The 17,593-nt window shown below is 43.4% G+C and overlaps 1 protein-coding gene and 1 pseudogene across 2 annotated transcripts in view; one reads left to right on the forward strand and one right to left on the reverse strand.

Annotated features, from left to right (window-relative positions):
• Positions 1-3,705, reverse strand: part of LOC106592612 (striated muscle preferentially expressed protein kinase) — a 57,013-nt gene extending 53,308 nt beyond the window's left edge. For both annotated transcript variants that reach the window (XM_045697861.2, XM_082962969.1), the window contains exons 1-2: positions 3,143-3,705; positions 2,383-2,930 (exon numbers count right to left, since the gene is read on the reverse strand). In XM_045697861.2, coding sequence (XP_045553817.1) covers positions 2,383-2,776 — 394 coding nt within the window. In that variant the 5' untranslated portion in view covers positions 2,777-2,930; positions 3,143-3,705. The remainder of the gene's footprint in view (positions 1-2,382; positions 2,931-3,142) is intronic.
• A 12,137-nt stretch (positions 3,706-15,842) lies between these two features.
• Positions 15,843-17,487, forward strand: LOC106574595 (inhibin alpha chain-like; annotated as a pseudogene).
• Positions 17,488-17,593: the final 106 nt, after the last annotated feature.

Consider the following 17,593-nt stretch of genomic DNA (forward strand, 5'->3'; position numbering starts at 1 on the left):
GGAAGAGAGATACACAGAGACCCACCAGGAGGAGAGATAGACATAGAAACCCACCAGGAGGAGAGAGACACAGAGACCCACCGGGAGGAGAGAGACACAGAAACCCACCAGGAGGAGAGAGACACAGAGACCCACCAGGAGGAGAGAGACACAGAAACCCACCAGGAGGAGAGAGACACAGAGACCCACCAGGAGGAGAGAGACATAGAGACCCACCAGGAGGAGAGAGACACAGAGACCCACCAGGAGGAGAGAGACACAGAAACCCACCAGGAGGAGAGAGACACAGAGACCCACCAGGAGGAGAGAGACACAGAAACCCACCAGGAGGAGAGATAGACATAGAGACCCACCAGGAGGAGAGACACACAGAGACCCACCAGGAGGAGAGATAGACATAGAGACCCACCAGGAGGAGAGAGACACAGAGACCCACCAGGAGGAGAGATAGACATAGAGACCCACCAGGAGGAGAGAGACACAGAAACCCACCAGGAGGAGAGATAGACATAGAGACCCACCAGGTGGGAGAGAGACACAGACATGACAAGAGAGGGGTAGAAGGTTCTAGGCAGAGACTCAAGAATAAGACCAAGATGTCAACAGGAGAGGGGAGAGAGGTGAGGAGAAAACAAGAGGGTGTGATGGGTGAGGAGAGAGGGAGAGACGGCTGAGGAGAGGGGGAGAAGGCTGAGGAGCGAGGGGGAGAGGGCTGAGGAGAGAGGGGAGAGGGGAGAGGAGAGAGGGCTGAGGAGAAAGGGGGAGAAGAGTGGAGTGAAAGGGAGAGAAGGTATGGGGGCAGAAAGTGATAAGCAGAGATTGTCTGGCGAAGGCCAAAGACGTCCCCAGGAAAGGGAGAGAGGGGAGAGGAGTATGGTGGAAAGGAAGGGCAGTGATTGCAGAGGAAGAGGGAGATCAAGAGAGAGAGGTTTGAAGAATGAGAACCGATAAAAGGGCAAGGAAATAGATTAATAGAGAGGGGGGAGTGAGTGAGAGCTGAAGGGGAGTATAAAGAAGATGAGATGTGGGGAGTGAGATAGAGTTCCTCGTCTAGCCTTTCAAAAAGGCCGATCCATCTCTCTCAGGCTTCAGCTGACTGTCTGTTACGGTGAATTTATGCCGTCAGAACTCCCACCCTCAGCAAAGGAGCCCTCCAAAGCACTCTAATTATAACTAGTATCTTATGAAACAAGGGGATCAAGGCAATGCTTTCGGCTTCACCACGCACAAAGTACAAAAAGTGTCCTTCGTCGTATCGTCTTCCCTTTAATAGCGTTCTCACCGTAAGATTCTGTCCTGCGTCCCAAAATTGATTACTATTTCCTTAATTGGGGAGGACGGGCTCGTGGTAATGGCTGGAGCGGAATAGGTGGAATGGTATCAAATACATCAAACACATGGTTTCCATGTGTTTAATGCCATTCAATTGACTCTGTTCCAGCCATTATTATGAGCCGTCGTCTCTCAGCAGCCTCCACTGCCACTATATAGAGAGTAGAGTGCAATTTGGGACACAGACAGACAATGTGTTGGATGGCATTGGGTTGTGGGACACTACGTGTGGAGCTCCAGTTACAACTGTTCATTCTCTCATGTGATGTGGTCCAGACTAATGACATGGCCTTTACTGACTGGTGAGCCACATAGCATTTGCCTGATTCCTTTATTAGATTTATTAAAGGGACAGCTCTGCAGGCCCAAATGTGATACTGTAAATACACAAATAAATACACAAACATCTATTTACAGTCATTCAAATGGAGTAATCTCTCTCTCTCTCTCCATCTCTCGGTCACACCCTGGACAAAATGGCCGCCATATCACTTCAGTTTGCTCCAAACTGCAAAACAACAACAATCATCCAACTAGGGGGTCAGAAGGTGAAGGGTTCAACTGCTAAAAGATCACAGTGACAGATGACATGGGGGGTCAAATGACTTAAATGTAAATGTAATGGGGGGTCACACCAGCCCCACCCTAAACCGCCACGTCTCAATTTAGACTGAGGAGCCAAATTTAACCTCACCCCTCTCAAGACAAGTGTTGCTAGCTGACAGGCTCTACAGTAGAAGTCGTTTTGAAAGAGCAGGGTTGAAGTACTTTTGAAAGACCAAGGGTTTTCTAGAGTGGAATGGACAGCTATTTGAGATGGAATGAAATAAATATACCACCTGCAAACCTGTTGGGTACATTGTTGTTGGCTTTTGTAAAGATTGGTCCTATGCTTACCGAGCACCTTTAAAAAGTAGATGGATAACAGATGTTCCCCTGCATGCTTCCCTTGTAGACTTACACAATGTTTCGTGAGGGTTGTCCCCATGTTTCAATACTTAGCAAACACAGATGAATCATAATGTTGTCCCAATGTTTCCCCAACGTTACCTTCTCCCAGGTCCATAACGGCAAGAAGGCCGCTGCTCTGAGCCTCCCCCAGGCAGTTGCTGGCCACGCAGGTATAGAGACCAGCGTCACTGGCCTTGCAATCCCTGATCCACAGACCCCCAACATCCTTCTCCCCAGGCGGGGCCAGGAGCTCATTGTTACGGTACCAAAACAGAGAGGGGGCAGGTTGACCCCTCACAGACACCCTCAGGCGGATATCACACCCTGTCCCCACTGCAGCCTTGCGGAGTTTGCGCACGAACACCGGCGGGGTTCGATCTGGGTCCCCTGTTTCCGGAACTACCTGGTCCTGGGAAACTTTGGCCCGTTTGGAGGGGATACCAGGACTGAGGTGTGTGCCGCCTTCCGCCATTTTCTTTGGGTTGGTGCTCATGGTTCTGAACACTTCATGTTCAACAAGTGACAGCCTTTTAGATATGGGTTGCAGTTACTGAGTGTATGGAACAATCCTCATGAAATCATCCATTGGTACTTCTATTCCTTGGCTGGTCAGAGGTACCTTTCAGCATTCCAATTTGATCTGGAGTCTGTGGTTACATAGATATACAGTAAGTTACTGTCACAAATGAAATGAACATGCAGCTGCAACGAAGTCCACTTATGGAGACCCAAATAAAACACAGAAGGTAACCAATTAACTTATCATCATAAAGTTACCCCAAATCCCTCAATAAATATCATGCCAGTGAAGGGACAACATGCCTTTAACCCAATTATGAACCCTTGATAATGAACTTACCTTGTCACCTCCCAGAAAAATATGCAGTCCATTTTTTTCACATCCTCGCAAAGTCCAGTTAAGGTAACAAGATCTGGGAAGCCAAATATTTCATCTGGAACAAATTAAAGTGTCCTCTCTCTGCCTGTCCTCCTGTCCACTGGAGCCCCTGGTGTAAGTCCACCTGGATCATCTAGACTTAGCTGCCACCGTTACAGCCCTTTGAAGGGGGTCTGGGGCTCTGCTTACACCCCACCGAAGAGTGGAGAGAGAGAGAGATCTGACCTATGGAGGCTCCAATGTCACCACTATCCAAACTGGCTCTACTTGGACTCAAGGAGAGTGGCTCTAGTGCACCCACACTACTCTTTTTTTCTTGTCAGGAGTTAAGCTCCCTGTCTCTCCCTCGCTCCCTGTCTCTCCCTCGCTCCCTGTCTCTCCCTCGCTCCCTGTCTCTCCCTTGCTCCCTCTCTCTCCCTCGCTCCCTGTCTCTCCCTCGCTCCCTGTCTCTCCCTCGCTCCCTGTCTCTCCCTCGCTCCCTCTCTCTCCCTCGCTCCCTCTCTCTCCGTGGTCGTGTCTCCTGGTAGGTGACGGGCAAGTGCCCCCAGCCTTGAAATGACAGCTGCGTCCTGGATAGGTCACATTTTTTGGGCAGCCCATGTGCCCCTGCCTCTGCCTCTCTCTCACACACACGCACACCAAGCTTGTGTGTGTGTGTGTGTGTGTGTGTGTGTGTGTGTGTGTGTGTGTGTGTCGTGCGTGCGTGCGTGCGTGCGTGCGTGCGTGCGTGCGTGCGTGTGTGCGTGTGTCAGAGTAGAGAGGGGAGCCAAGGGGAGTAGATAAATGTGTTCTGATTCATAAGTCAAAGCTAGGCACCCAGCAACATAAGAGCACATACATACTAACAACTACTGGTAGCTCACATGCATACTAACAACTACTGGTAGTTCACATGCATACTAACAACTACTGGTAGCTCACATGGATACTAACAACTACTGGTAGCTCACATACATACTAACAACTACTGGTAGCTCACATGCATACTAACAACTACTGGTAGTTCACATGCATACTAACAACTACTGGTAGTTCACATGCATACTAACAACTACTGGTAGTTCACATGCATACTAACAACTACTGGTAGTTCACATGCATACTAACAACTACTGGTAGTTCACATGCATACTAACAACTACTGGTAGTTCACATGCATACTAACAACTACTGGTAGCTCACATACATACTAACAACTACTGGTAGCTCACATACATACTAACAACTACTGGTAGCTCACATACATACTAACAACTACTTGTAGTTCACATGCATACTAACAACTACTGGTAGTTCACATGGATACGAACAACTACTGGTAGCTCACATACATACTAACAACTACTTGTAGTTCACATGCATACTAACAACTACTGGTAGTTCACATGGATACTAACAACTACTGGTAGTTCACATGGATACTAACAACTACTGGTAGCTCACATACATACTAACAACTACTGGTAGCTCACATACATACTAACAACTACTGGTAGCTCACATACATACTAAGAACTACTGGTAGCTCACATGCATACTAACAACTACTGGTAGCTCACATACATACTAACAACTACTGGTAGTTCACATGCATACTAACAACTACTGGTAGCTCACATGGATACTAACAACTACTGGTAGTTCACATACATACTAACAACTACTGGTAGTTCACATGCATACTAACAACTACTGGTAGCTCACATGGATACTAACAACTACTGGTAGTTTACATGCATACTAACAACTACTGGTAGTTCACATGCATACTAACAACTACTGGTAGTTCACATGCATACTAACAACTACTGGTAGTTCACATGCATACTAACAACTACTGGTAGTTCACATGCATACTAACAACTACTGGTAGTTCACATGCATACTAACAACTACTGGTAGTTCACATGCATACTAACAACTACTGGTAGCTCACATACATACTAACAACTACTGGTAGCTCACATACATACTAACAACTACTGGTAGCTCACATACATACTAACAACCACATTGTAGTTCACATGCATACTAACAACTACTGGTAGTTCACATGGATACTAACAACTACTGGTAGCTCACATACATACTAACAACTACTTGTAGTTCACATGCATACTAACAACTACTGGTAGTTCACATGGATACTAACAACTACTGGTAGTTCACATGGATACTAACAACTACTGGTAGCTCACATACATACTAACAACTACTGGTAGCTCACATACATACTAACAACTACTGGTAGCTCACATACATACTAAGAACTACTGGTAGCTCACATGCATACTAACAACTACTGGTAGCTCACATACATACTAACAACTACTGGTAGTTCACATGCATACTAACAACTACTGGTAGCTCACATGGATACTAACAACTACTGGTAGTTCACATACATACTAACAACTACTGGTAGTTCACATGCATACTAACAACTACTGGTAGCTCACATGGATACTAACAACTACTGGTAGTTTACATGCATACTAACAACTACTGGTAGTTCACATGCATACTAACAACTACTGGTAGTTCACATGCATACTAACAACTACTGGTAGTTCACATGCATACTAACAACTACTGGTAGTTCACATGCATACTAACAACTACTGGTAGTTCACATGCATACTAACAACTACTGGTAGTTCACATGCATACTAACAACTACTGGTAGCTCACATACATACTAACAACTACTGGTAGCTCACATACATACTAACAACTACTGGTAGCTCACATACATACTAACAACCACATTGTAGTTCACATGCATACTAACAACTACTGGTAGTTCACATGGATACTAACAACTACTGGAAGCTCACATACATACTAACAACTACTTGTAGTTCACATGCATACTAACAACTACTGGTAGTTCACATGGATACTAACAACTACTGGTAGTTCACATGGATACTAACAACTACTGGTAGCTCACATACATACTAACAACTACTGGTAGCTCACATACATACTAACAACTACTGGTAGCTCACATACATACTAAGAACTACTGGTAGCTCACATGCATACTAACAACTACTGGTAGCTCACATACATACTAACAACTACTGGTAGTTCACATGCATACTAACAACTACTGGTAGCTCACATGGATACTAACAACTACTGGTAGTTCACATACATACTAACAACTACTGGTAGTTCACATGCATACTAACAACTACTGGTAGCTCACATGGATACTAACAACTACTGGTAGTTTACATGCATACTAACAACTACTGGTAGTTCACATGCATACTAACAACTACTGGTAGTTCACATGCATACTAACAACTACTGGTAGTTCACATGCATACTAACAACTACTGGTAGTTCACATGCATACTAACAACTACTGGTAGTTCACATGCATACTAACAACTACTGGTAGTTCACATGGATACTAACAACTACTGGTAGTTCACATGGATACTAACAACTACTGGTAGTTCACATGGATACTAACAACTACTGGTAGTTCACATGCATACTAACAACTACTGGTAGCTCACATGGATACTAACAACTACTGGTAGCTCACATACATACTAACAACTACTGGTAGCTCACATGCATACTAACAACTACTGGTAGTTCACATGCATACTAACAACTACTGGTAGTTCACATGCATACTAACAACTACTGGTAGTTCACATGCATACTAACAACTACTGGTAGTTCACATGCATACTAACAACTACTGGTAGTTCACATGCATACTAACAACTACTGGTAGCTCACATACATACTAACAACTACTGGTAGCTCACATACATACTAACAACTACTGGTAGCTCACATACATACTAACAACTACTTGTAGTTCACATGCATACTAACAACTACTGGTAGTTCACATGGATACTAACAACTACTGGTAGCTCACATACATACTAACAACTACTTGTAGTTCACATGCATACTAACAACTACTGGTAGTTCACATGGATACTAACAACTACTGGTAGTTCACATGGATACTAACAACTACTGGTAGCTCACATACATACTAACAACTACTGGTAGCTCACATACATACTAACAACTACTGGTAGCTCACATACATACTAAGAACTACTGGTAGCTCACATGCATACTAACAACTACTGGTAGCTCACATACATACTAACAACTACTGGTAGTTCACATGCATACTAACAACTACTGGTAGCTCACATGGATACTAACAACTACTGGTAGTTCACATACATACTAACAACTACTGGTAGTTCACATGCATACTAACAACTACTGGTAGCTCACATGGATACTAACAACTACTGGTAGTTTACATGCATACTAACAACTACTGGTAGTTCACATGCATACTAACAACTACTGGTAGTTCACATGCATACTAACAACTACTGGTAGTTCACATGCATACTAACAACTACTGGTAGTTCACATGCATACTAACAACTACTGGTAGTTCACATGGATACTAACAACTACTGGTAGTTCACATGGATACTAACAACTACTGGTAGTTCACATGGATACTAACAACTACTGGTAGTTCACATGCATACTAACAACTACTGGTAGCTCACATGGATACTAACAACTACTGGTAGCTCACATACATACTAACAACTACTGGTAGCTCACATGCATACTAACAACTACTGGTAGTTCACATGCATACTAACAACTACTGGTAGTTCACATGCATACTAACAACTACTGGTAGTTCACATGCATACTAACAACTACTGGTAGTTCACATGCATACTAACAACTACTGGTAGTTCACATGCATACTAACAACTACTGGTAGTTCACATGCATACTAACAACTACTGGTAGCTCACATACATACTAACAACTACTGGTAGCTCACATACATACTAACAACTACTGGTAGCTCACATACATACTAACAACTACTTGTAGTTCACATGCATACTAACAACTACTGGTAGTTCACATGGATACTAACAACTACTGGTAGCTCACATACATACTAACAACTACTTGTAGTTCACATGCATACTAACAACTACTGGTAGTTCACATGGATACTAACAACTACTGGTAGTTCACATGGATACTAACAACTACTGGTAGCTCACATACATACTAACAACTACTGGTAGCTCACATACATACTAACAACTACTGGTAGCTCACATACATACTAAGAACTACTGGTAGCTCACATGCATACTAACAACTACTGGTAGCTCACATACATACTAACAACTACTGGTAGTTCACATGCATACTAACAACTACTGGTAGCTCACATGGATACTAACAACTACTGGTAGTTCACATACATACTAACAACTACTGGTAGTTCACATGCATACTAACAACTACTGGTAGCTCACATGGATACTAACAACTACTGGTAGTTGACATGCATACTAACAACTACTGGTAGTTCACATGCATACTAACAACTACTGGTAGTTCACATGCATACTAACAACTACTGGTAGTTCACATGCATACTAACAACTACTGGTAGTTCACATGCATACTAACAACTACTGGTAGTTCAAATGCATACTAACAACTACTGGTAGCTCACATACATACTAACAACTACTGGTAGCTCACATACATACTAACAACTACTGGTAGCTCACATACATACTAACAACCACATTGTAGTTCACATGCATACTAACAACTACTGGTAGTTCACATGGATACTAACAACTACTGGTAGCTCACATACATACTAACAACTACTTGTAGTTCACATGCATACTAACAACTACTGGTAGTTCACATGGATACTAACAACTACTGGTAGTTCACATGGATACTAACAACTACTGGTAGCTCACATACATACTAACAACTACTGGTAGCTCACATACATACTAACAACTACTGGTAGCTCACATACATACTAAGAACTACTGGTAGCTCACATGCATACTAACAACTACTGGTAGCTCACATACATACTAACAACTACTGGTAGTTCACATGCATACTAACAACTACTGGTAGCTCACATGGATACTAACAACTACTGGTAGTTCACATACATACTAACAACTACTGGTAGTTCACATGCATACTAACAACTACTGGTAGCTCACATGGATACTAACAACTACTGGTAGTTTACATGCATACTAACAACTACTGGTAGTTCACATGCATACTAACAACTACTGGTAGTTCACATGCATACTAACAACTACTGGTAGTTCACATGCATACTAACAACTACTGGTAGTTCACATGCATACTAACAACTACTGGTAGTTCACATGCATACTAACAACTACTGGTAGTTCACATGCATACTAACAACTACTGGTAGCTCACATACATACTAACAACTACTGGTAGCTCACATACATACTAACAACTACTGGTAGCTCACATACATACTAACAACCACATTGTAGTTCACATGCATACTAACAACTACTGGTAGTTCACATGGATACTAACAACTACTGGTAGCTCACATACATACTAACAACTACTTGTAGTTCACATGCATACTAACAACTACTGGTAGTTCACATGGATACTAACAACTACTGGTAGTTCACATGGATACTAACAACTACTGGTAGCTCACATACATACTAACAACTACTGGTAGCTCACATACATACTAACAACTACTGGTAGCTCACATACATACTAAGAACTACTGGTAGCTCACATGCATACTAACAACTACTGGTAGCTCACATACATACTAACAACTACTGGTAGTTCACATGCATACTAACAACTACTGGTAGCTCACATGGATACTAACAACTACTGGTAGTTCACATACATACTAACAACTACTGGTAGTTCACATGCATACTAACAACTACTGGTAGCTCACATGGATACTAACAACTACTGGTAGTTTACATGCATACTAACAACTACTGGTAGTTCACATGCATACTAACAACTACTGGTAGTTCACATGCATACTAACAACTACTGGTAGTTCACATGCATACTAACAACTACTGGTAGTTCACATGCATACTAACAACTACTGGTAGTTCACATGCATACTAACAACTACTGGTAGTTCACATGGATACTAACAACTACTGGTAGTTCACATGGATACTAACAACTACTGGTAGTTCACATGGATACTAACAACTACTGGTAGTTCACATGCATACTAACAACTACTGGTAGCTCACATACATACTAACAACTACTGGTAGCTCACATACATACTAACAACTACTGGTAGCTCACATACATACTAACAACTACTGGTAGTTCACATGCATACTAACAACTACTGGTAGCTCACATGGATACTAACAACTACTGGTAGTTCACATACATACTAACAACTACTGGTAGTTCACATGCATACTAACAACTACTGGTAGCTCACATGCATACTAACAACTACTGGTAGTTCACATGCATACTAACAACTACTGGTAGTTCACATGCATACTAACAACTACTGGTAGCTCACATGCATACTAACAACTACTGGTAGTTCACATGCATACTAACAACTACTGGTAGTTCACATGGATACTAACAACTACTGGTAGTTCACATGCATACTAACAACTACTGGTAGCTCACATGCATACTAACAACTACTGGTAGTTCACATGCATACTAACAACTACTGGTAGTTCACATGGATACTAACAACTACTGGTAGCTCACAAGGAAATAAAACCAAAGAAACATAATTACTTTTCTAACTCTGCTAAAAAACAAATAATCTCACAATCTTGTGTTTTTGTTTTGCATTATGGAATTCAATTCCGGTTGCATCATATTAGATTATTCATTGGTCATTTATAACCTCATACGTCATTGACAGCTTGTCATTATGACTAACTCTGAGTCACAGCAGTAGGAGGACCATGTGTGCTGGTACAGGATGAATAAACCCCATCTACAGCTCCTCTGTCTGTCTGGTCACCATGGAAACAGACTATATAGGGCCGTGGACTTGGACCAGAGCCATATATTCAGAGAGTACATCGCTCTGACTTGGACAAAGATCATCCTCTGGTCTAGGCCTCAAGCAGAGCATGGACCAAATGGTGATATGTGCAAAGAGGAGACGTGTTGCTAATAAACAATACAGCGTCTGTCTGTCTAGTTTACCAATTATAGTCTGCACACCAACGTGCAGTGTTGGGAAATTATTTTTCATGTTGAATTATGTGCACCCAACACTTTGTTAAGAGGTTACAAATGTATCATAAGGATAAAAGAACGGCAGTTCCGATTATTTGAAGGAGCTTTGGATAGAAAAGGCGCCATTTAGGATGCACCTGCGGTGATGATGGGAGCGCATCTGGTGTTTATTTTCAGGCAAAAGTCGCATGGCAACAGAGTTTATCCATCAATCACACGAACTTGGACAGACCGCTCCCTGCTAACTGGCCAACAGTTGGGTAAAACATTTTTAGGTTTTGAACTATGCATTTTATGAACGTCGGGTTTTGCGGAGGTTTAAACAATATTTAGGCCTATAACTTCGTCTGGTGAAGCCGTTGGCCCAAAGTCAAAACGTGTACAAAAATGTATCCTCTAATTTTATTGCCTAAACTTTCTTTCATTTGTTGTCTGAATTTCGCTAAAGATACCTTTGTATAAACTATACTGTAACAGTAGTCCTGTGCCTGACCTACATTTATTGTATATTTCCGTCTAAAACAATTGTTTATTTATGCCAAGAAATAAGTTGCGCGTTACTATGGAAATTGGGCTCCTCCATGCGCTCCTTTATTACGACGTCTCGTTCATAATAAACGCGCCAACAAACGTAGAATTGGAACTAAAACTTTTAGTTTGCTTATGGACGAAAGCTGAAATAGTTGCTTTAAATCGGCAAACCTCCATCCTCATTCAAAACGTTGAATCAAATCTTAATATCTAGGGATAATTGGGATAACTGAGTGTCTCTTAGGCTACTTAATTTAAAAAAAATATGTATTTAACATTTTACTGTTAAAATGAACTGCTTGTAAAGTAAAAACACAATTTCCCCACTTTCAGGTATGGATAGCATTCAACCTCAGTCTCCATAGTGACAGTTCACGTCTCCAACAGTGTTTGGTCTCCAGGGAAAACCACCCAGCCACAGCTCCATCTAAAGCCTCCAAAGTCAAGGTCAAAGTCTTTGAAAGTGCTAAAACTGCAGACTTACACCGCCCTTCAAAACCCAAAAAGGCTCAAGTCTTCCGGGAGTCCATCCTGTTTCTGTAAGCAAACAACCCTGTACTGTCAACAGAATGATCCCGAGGATGGTTGGTAGTCCAGACTCACAGAGCCCAGGCCCATCCCAGAGTGCTGTGCAGCAGCTGGGCGACAGTGCCAGTCATGCAGAGACCCCAAAGCCCAAGAAGCCCAAATGGGTCATAAGGATCAGAGCCTTCAAGGACCCTGATACCCTCCCACCGAAGAAGAAGCGACAGAGGATGACGGAAAAGAGGCCTGCTGTGCCTGCCATGACCACTGGTTGGTCAGATGAGGCGTCTGTCATCAGGGAGCACAAAAGAGCAGCCAGCCAGAGTGAAGGAGGAGATGGAGACGTCAGTTCACCACCAACCAAACGCTCCACCAGCCAGACAGAGCAGGGAGCTATTGTCTCTGACACTGATATTCACTCCTGTGTGTTTGCACCCACTCACCTATTCATGCACACATATGCAATGTCGCCCACTGAGAAGAATGAGTGTTAAATTTAGGACTTTAGGATTTTATAAACACATTTTTTTAAATGTTGCATTACTCCTGAGGATGTTTTTATTCACTATCTACTACTACTACTTCTTCTACAAATACTACTGTTATTGCTGCTACTACTACTACTGCTACTACTACTGTTACTGCTGCTGCTACTACTACTGTTACTGCTGCTACTACTACTACTACTGTTACTGCTGCTACTACTACTACTACTGTTACTGCTGCTGCTGCTACTACTACTGTTACTGCTGCTACTACTACTACTACTGTTACTGCTGCTACTACTACTACTACTACTGCTACTACTACTACTAGTACTCCTGCTACTTATGCTACTACTACTGTTACTGCTGCTACTACTACTACTACTACTTCTACTACTACTACTACTACTACTACTACTACTACTACTACTACTACTACTACTACTACTACTACTACTACTACTACTACTACATCTCTCTATATCAGTGGAGGCTTCTGAGGGGAAGGCGGCTCATAATAATGTCTGGAACAGAGCCAATGGAATGGCATCAAACACATGGAAACCATTCTGCAGATTCTGCTCCAGCCATTACCTTGAGCCTGTCCTCCCCAATAAGGTGCCACCAACCTCATGTGCTCTCTCTCTCTCTCTATACACTGAGTATACAAAACATTAAGGACACCTGCTTTTTCCATGACATAGAGCCAGGTGAATCCACTTCAATCAGTGAAGATGAAGGGGAGGAGATGGGTTAAAGAAGGATTTTTAAGCCTTGAGACAATTGAGACATGGGTTGTGTATGTGTGCCATTCAGAGGGTGAATTGGCAAGACAAAATATTTAAATGCCTTTGAACAGGGTATGGTAGTAGATGCCAGGCGCACCGGTTTGTGTCAAGAACTGCAACGCTGCTGGGTTTTTCACACTCAACAGTTTCCCGTGTATCAAGAATGGTCCACCACCCAAAGGAAATCCAGCCAACTTGACACAAGTATGGGAAGCACTGGAGTCAACATGGGCCAGCATCCCTGTGGAACGCTTGACACCTTGTAGAGTCCATGCCCCGATGATTTGAGGCTGTTTTGAGGGAAAAAGGAGGGAAACTCAATATTAGGAAGGTGTCCTTAATGTTTTGTACACTCAGTCTATATCTATCTCCCACTCTTAACGTCCTAGACACATCAGATAGCACTGAGGTTGGGCAGAAGTTTTGGCAGAATAATGAAAGCCTGGCAACCTGCAAACACTCCTGACTATGAACAGAACTCCCTCGTGCAGCTGAGCCCCAGCTGTGGTAAACTAGTAGACCATCTTCTGGCCACCCTGTTGTACTGCAAGAGCCCTTGAAACAGCCCCACGAACATAATAAATGAAGAAATGTAACTAGGCAAGTCAGTTAAGAACAAATTCTTATTTACAATGACGGCCTAGGAACATGGGTTAACTACCTTGTTCAGGGGCAGAACAACAGATTTTTACCATATCAGATTGGGGATTCAAACTAGCAACCTTTCGTTTATGTGTTAAATTCATGTTAAAACGCTTCAACCACTAGGCTACCTGCCGCCCCAAACATGAGGTGGATTCCAAACTAAAAGTTACTTCCTACCTTCTATCCTAGATTACTTGTCCTCTTGAAATGTTCTTGAGAGTCATGTTGGGATTTCAATGCATCATATGACAAAAATACAAGACAGTCAGTGTTGATGATAAGAACAGCAGCATGGGAAGTACAGCAGCTATGAGATATGTAAAGATATGTACCCTGACTGCGGTCTATGAACTAGTTCCCCAGGCCTGACTAGAGACATGTGTGGCTCCATGACTCCACTCTAGTCACACGAGAGAGCAGATAATCTGTCAGAGAGTTGGTGAGTTACGCAGAAGACTGCCCGTCTGCCTGGCCAGGATCACTTTCGGAGTTGGCCAGCACGACCTGGGGCTAAACTTAACTCTCTCCGTATAGAGAAAAGGATGTGTTTGCAAGAGAACGATTATGTGCTTCCGAGGTTATTGTAACTCGGTCTGGTATGTTTATTCCCCACTGAGACAAGCTGTAATATCTGACCTTGTCTATGAAACTGTATTCTGTAATTGCACAGATGCAGGCATAGCCCCAAGGCTGGAGTTGGATAAAGAAAGCCTAATTGTTATTATTTTCAAAGACACATTAACACACACATTTGTTTGGTGGGAAAGCAGGTGATGAGGGAAATCCACATCTGTTGGGTTCATTATGATGAAAAAGAAATAATATTGAACCTTTATTTGATCAGGGAGTCATACTGACACCAAGGTGTCATCTACAGATGAGCCTTATGAAATGACTACAGCAGCACTGTGACTTCACGTGTGATTAGTGTTGTGATCTATTCGGAACACTTTGTGTCTTCTAAGGGGGTTGTAAAGAGTTTATGAATAGTTTATATAAACAGTTATAACACATTAGTTCAAACTGTGGTTCATTTTCAATAACTGACCCCAGTATCTGTTTATATTCGAGTCATTCAGCAGACGCTCCTATCAGGAGTGACTTACAGTGCATTCATCTTAAGATGGCTAGGTGAGACAACCACATTTTTGCACTTACAGAGCCTGTAAACCGTTCCATTTCAGACGCCTCTTTCAACCTTGTCTTATCTGGCCCCGGTGTTTTGTCTAATACTTCTCCGCTGCTGAAATCTCATCACACCTCCCACACTAAATACACACACTATGTGTATCAAAGAAAACCTTAACACTAAGGAAAAATACCTCAGAAATGGTTTCAAAGTTTTGCTACAGTCCACTTCACAAAACAGCCAAATCTAGTACAGTACAAGAACAAAGCGGCCCTTACCGTGAAACGCAGACTGTGATCAAATACATTGTAACTTCCAATCACCGACAAGGTCCTACTCTAAAGTCTTTCCTATGGATTATGACTGCATAACAATAACATAGGGCTCTCTCTCACTCCCTTTTTCTCCAGTGCCTAGATAGGCATGGGTAGGAGGCAATATTATTCCATGACAAAACAATTGATAAGAGAGACACAGTGTTCTGCATTGGCAGAGATGGAACCTCCAAATAATGCTGGACTTCATTGACACCACTTGCCCACCGGCTCAGGACAGAGAAGGATCTACACTACTTCACCTCATCTACTGGAAGTTCTGGCACAATCAATTGACCCATTTGGTCATCTTACCAATTATTAGACAAGGATATTTGACCTACTTGGATTACTCAAACTCAAAGCAATTTTCCACCTCGATCTACATGCTTCACAACCCTCTATAGACTGAAGAGATCTGAAACATGCAGAGTGGTCCTTCTAGCGTCCTCTCCTGTGCCCTGCTACTCCTGTGGACCCAGACCCTGACCCAGGCCTGCCAGGGGGACGAGCTGCCCAGCCAACAGGCCCCTGACGGGGGGAGAGAGAGAACAGATGCGGGGCGTGGTCACCGGAGATCCACCAGGGTAGGGAGGGCAGCCTGGGCACAGGAGGCATCACCAGGAGAGCCATGAGCAAGTCATCCTCTTCCCCAGCTCTGTTGAGTGAGTCCATATCCCTCTTTCTCACACTCTGATGCCATGTTCCTTTTCCCTTCTCTTTAGTCAATCGCTCTTCACTAGTTCACTCCAAAAGTGAAGTTTGTCAGATGTTTTTCCAGACAACAACTGTAGGTTATTTGCTTCCCCATCCATTGACCTGGTCTTATTTCCACTGTCTGCCTTGTTTTTCCAGACTCTACCTGTGATAGCTCAGACTCCCCATCAGAGGAGAGAGCCACCAGCCACTTCACCTGCTACACCTACTACAACCAGGAGTCTGCCATCACCTCAGCCCATTTCTGGTTCTACGCCGGCGAGGCGGCCAGCAGGAACATCACCCCTCTTCCTCATCTCAGACCAGCAGCTCCTCCAGGTGGCAGAGTTTCCGGCCAAGACGACCGCTGGACCACCTACCGCATCGAGCACCACCTCCTCACCGCCCTGACCCAAGGTCCCTTCGGACTCCAGGTGCGCTGCCCCGCCTGCGAATGCCACGCAAACGAAGCCAACGACGCCATTCCTCCACCTGCACGCCCGACCTCACGGCCCAGATCGCTCCCCATGGTGAGCTGGCTGCCACCATTCCCTGGTTTCCATCGGCCATCGACCTGATGCGGCCATCGCAGCAGAAGCCAGAGTACAGCGACTGTCAGCGGGAGATGATCAACATCTCGTTCCAGGAGCTGGGCTGGGACAACTGGATCGTTCACCCAAAGGTTCTCAACTTCTGTCGTCATGGCACCTGCTCGGCTTCGGACCGCGCCACTGCTATGCTGGGGATCAAAACAGTGCTGTGCTCCGGTCCCCGGGACCATGAAGTCACTACGGTTCACCACTACGTCTGACAGAGGGTACTCCTTTAAATACAAGACCCTGCCCAACATCATACCAGAGGAGTGCACCCGTATCTAGGCCTAAAACCTCTGAGATGGGCTCAGTTCTTCCAAGTAAGATTAATAGTTATACTGGTGTAATCTAAGCCAGGGCAACTGTCTTTGGAGAGCACCTAGGCTAGACCTCTAACTGAAAGGCCTGTATTTGTCATGCACCGAGAATATAGAGCAAAATAAAGTTTGTTATTGATACAGCTACACAAGATGCATTTTTAATAAAAATAATTTAAGAAACTGAAATGGGTGTGTAGTGTGTTCTTCCTTCTTGCCACAAGAGGGCAATGCAGACTCAGATTAAGGCATT

The sequence above is a fragment of the Salmo salar genome, chromosome 16, assembly GCF_965601325.2.
Source record: "Salmo salar chromosome 16, fSalSal1, whole genome shotgun sequence".
NCBI classification, from domain to species: Eukaryota; Metazoa; Chordata; class Actinopteri; order Salmoniformes; family Salmonidae; genus Salmo; species Salmo salar.